Source organism: Aplysia californica, unplaced genomic scaffold (genome assembly GCF_000002075.1).
Source record: "Aplysia californica isolate F4 #8 unplaced genomic scaffold, AplCal3.0 scaffold00163, whole genome shotgun sequence".
Classification (NCBI taxonomy): Eukaryota; Metazoa; Mollusca; class Gastropoda; order Aplysiida; family Aplysiidae; genus Aplysia; species Aplysia californica.
The window spans coordinates 916,617-918,577 of record NW_004797433.1 but is presented as its reverse complement, the minus strand read 5'-3'; the positions used below and the strand labels follow the sequence as shown (position 1 = coordinate 918,577).

The window sequence follows — 1,961 nt, the reverse complement described above, 5'->3', positions numbered from 1 at the left end:
GGTGGGGTGGGTGAGAGAGAGACAGAGAGAGAGAGAGAGAGAGAGAGAGGATTGGAGGGAGAGCAAATAAAAACATTCGCACGCCACTCTGGAATCACAACATCTTTTATTAACATTTTCTTCGGCAGCCACAGTCTTTATGGACTCAAAGCCCAGAGTGGTTTCGTCGCTTATGAGCTCGTCACGGCGTTCATCATCTTCATTTGTGCGTGTATCCTGTCAGCTGGCACTAATGACACGTGCTCAAACATGTGGTACGTACCTTTGTCGGTGTCTGTTTTCTTATACAGTAATACAGTATTTAGGTGTTCTTTTTATAGTCTTTTTGTTTGTTTTCTGTCTCTTTCTTTTCTGTTTTTGTTTTTTGGATTATTGTTTTATTTGTTATTCATTTTTTAAAAATTTGTGTGGGTTTTTTTTGGTGTTTTTTTGTGTTTATCTTTTTTATTTTTATTTATTTATTTATTTATTTATTCATTTATTTATTTATTTATTTATTATTTGTTTGTTTTGAAGCTTTTTTTTTATAAACGTAATACATTTTGCGCTAATCTTACAGAAATACTTTGCTTCAAATAAATTTCTAAAAATAAGAAATTAATACAACCCACTTATTATGTTTGACCTGATATTTATTCTTACAAATCAGTGCCCGCGGTGAAGCGGTTACATTCTTTGCTGTCGCACAGTGAAGACTCAAGAATTTGTTTCCTAATTTAGGACATTAAGATATCGAGTATCTCAATCAGTCTGCTAGGATATTGTATTCCTCTCAACTAGGGGTGACGTGACCCTTCTAACTTCTTACAAGGTCGAAGCAGCCCACCTTTTAAATGATCAAAAATACTTACAATACAAGCACAATATTATTGTTACATGGCCAGAGAAAATTGGTATAGAAGTATAATACAGCCGTAAATAATCTTGTCTGTCCCTGCGGTGTTATGCAAAAAAATCTGAAATTATGCAAACAGCCCAAACATGTGAAACTATGCGATTCTGTTAATTTTAACAAAGAATGATAAAGGAAAATAATAAGAAATTTTGCGAGAAACGATCAAATTTTGATAAATTATGCAGGGTGCATAAAACCCCGGGAACAGTCTTGATAAATTGTATTTTTGTTTGATTGCTTTGGGTTTATGGTTACGGTCGAACCTGCTATAACAGCCACTTGTCCAAGACAGTCACCTCTATTCAAACGGCATTCCTCATCTCTCCCTATAAGAGTTTCTTTCTACATCACTATCCAAGACGTACACCTGTCTAAGATGACCACTTTTCTCCTCAGCTGCTGTGGAGGCCATCTTGGAAAATTTCAACGGCGTTTATCTTTTTTTTAAAGATCTCATTAGATTAATTAGAATTTGATTCCTAACTTTCTTTGAGGCTGGCATCCATTGCAACTCAGAAATCGTTGTCTGTGGGTTAGACCTTCCACCCTTGCATGTAGAAGATGGAGATAGAAAGCATTTGTACAAGCGCAAATTCCCGCTCAACAGCAATCTCTATGCGCTTTACACTAAACAATCTATGGGGGCTCTCGTGGCTCAGAGGTTAAAGTGTTCGCCTCTCATTCAAGGGTCCTGGGTTTGAATCCGGATGGCGACCGAAAAAATTTCTTCTCTAAAACTGTCTCCTTTCACCTCCTTTCTTGCGCTTTAGCCATGTTCTGTCGTCTGCTTTCGTTTCCTCTTTCAGCCCGCACCCCCTTCACTCACCTCCTTTGCCCCTTTCTCTAGGCTCCTGAACTCTTTCTGCAGCCTTTCTTCTGCTACTCCTTGGCTCCTTCTTACTGCTGTCTTTAAGCCACACTCCTGATCTTCTGGTAGGAAAGGTCTACACCTAGCTTTTACGGACAAGGGCCCGTGTGCAAGTTGCGCTCGTTAAAGATCCCTTGGTGGTCTAAAATCGATAAGAGTAGGCTTCAGCCGCCTCCCGGGCAAAATTCAAAATTCCCT

The 1,961-nt window shown here is 38.8% G+C and overlaps 1 protein-coding gene across 1 annotated transcript in view; it reads left to right on the top strand.

Annotated features, from left to right (window-relative positions):
* LOC101859703 overlaps positions 1-1,961 on the top strand; it is a gene marked incomplete in the record, with an annotated part of 13,217 nt that overhangs the window by 9,246 nt on the left and 2,010 nt on the right. The window contains 1 exon segment of the mRNA XM_005097762.3: positions 129-254. Within this exon segment, the coding sequence (XP_005097819.2) occupies positions 129-254 (126 nt within the window).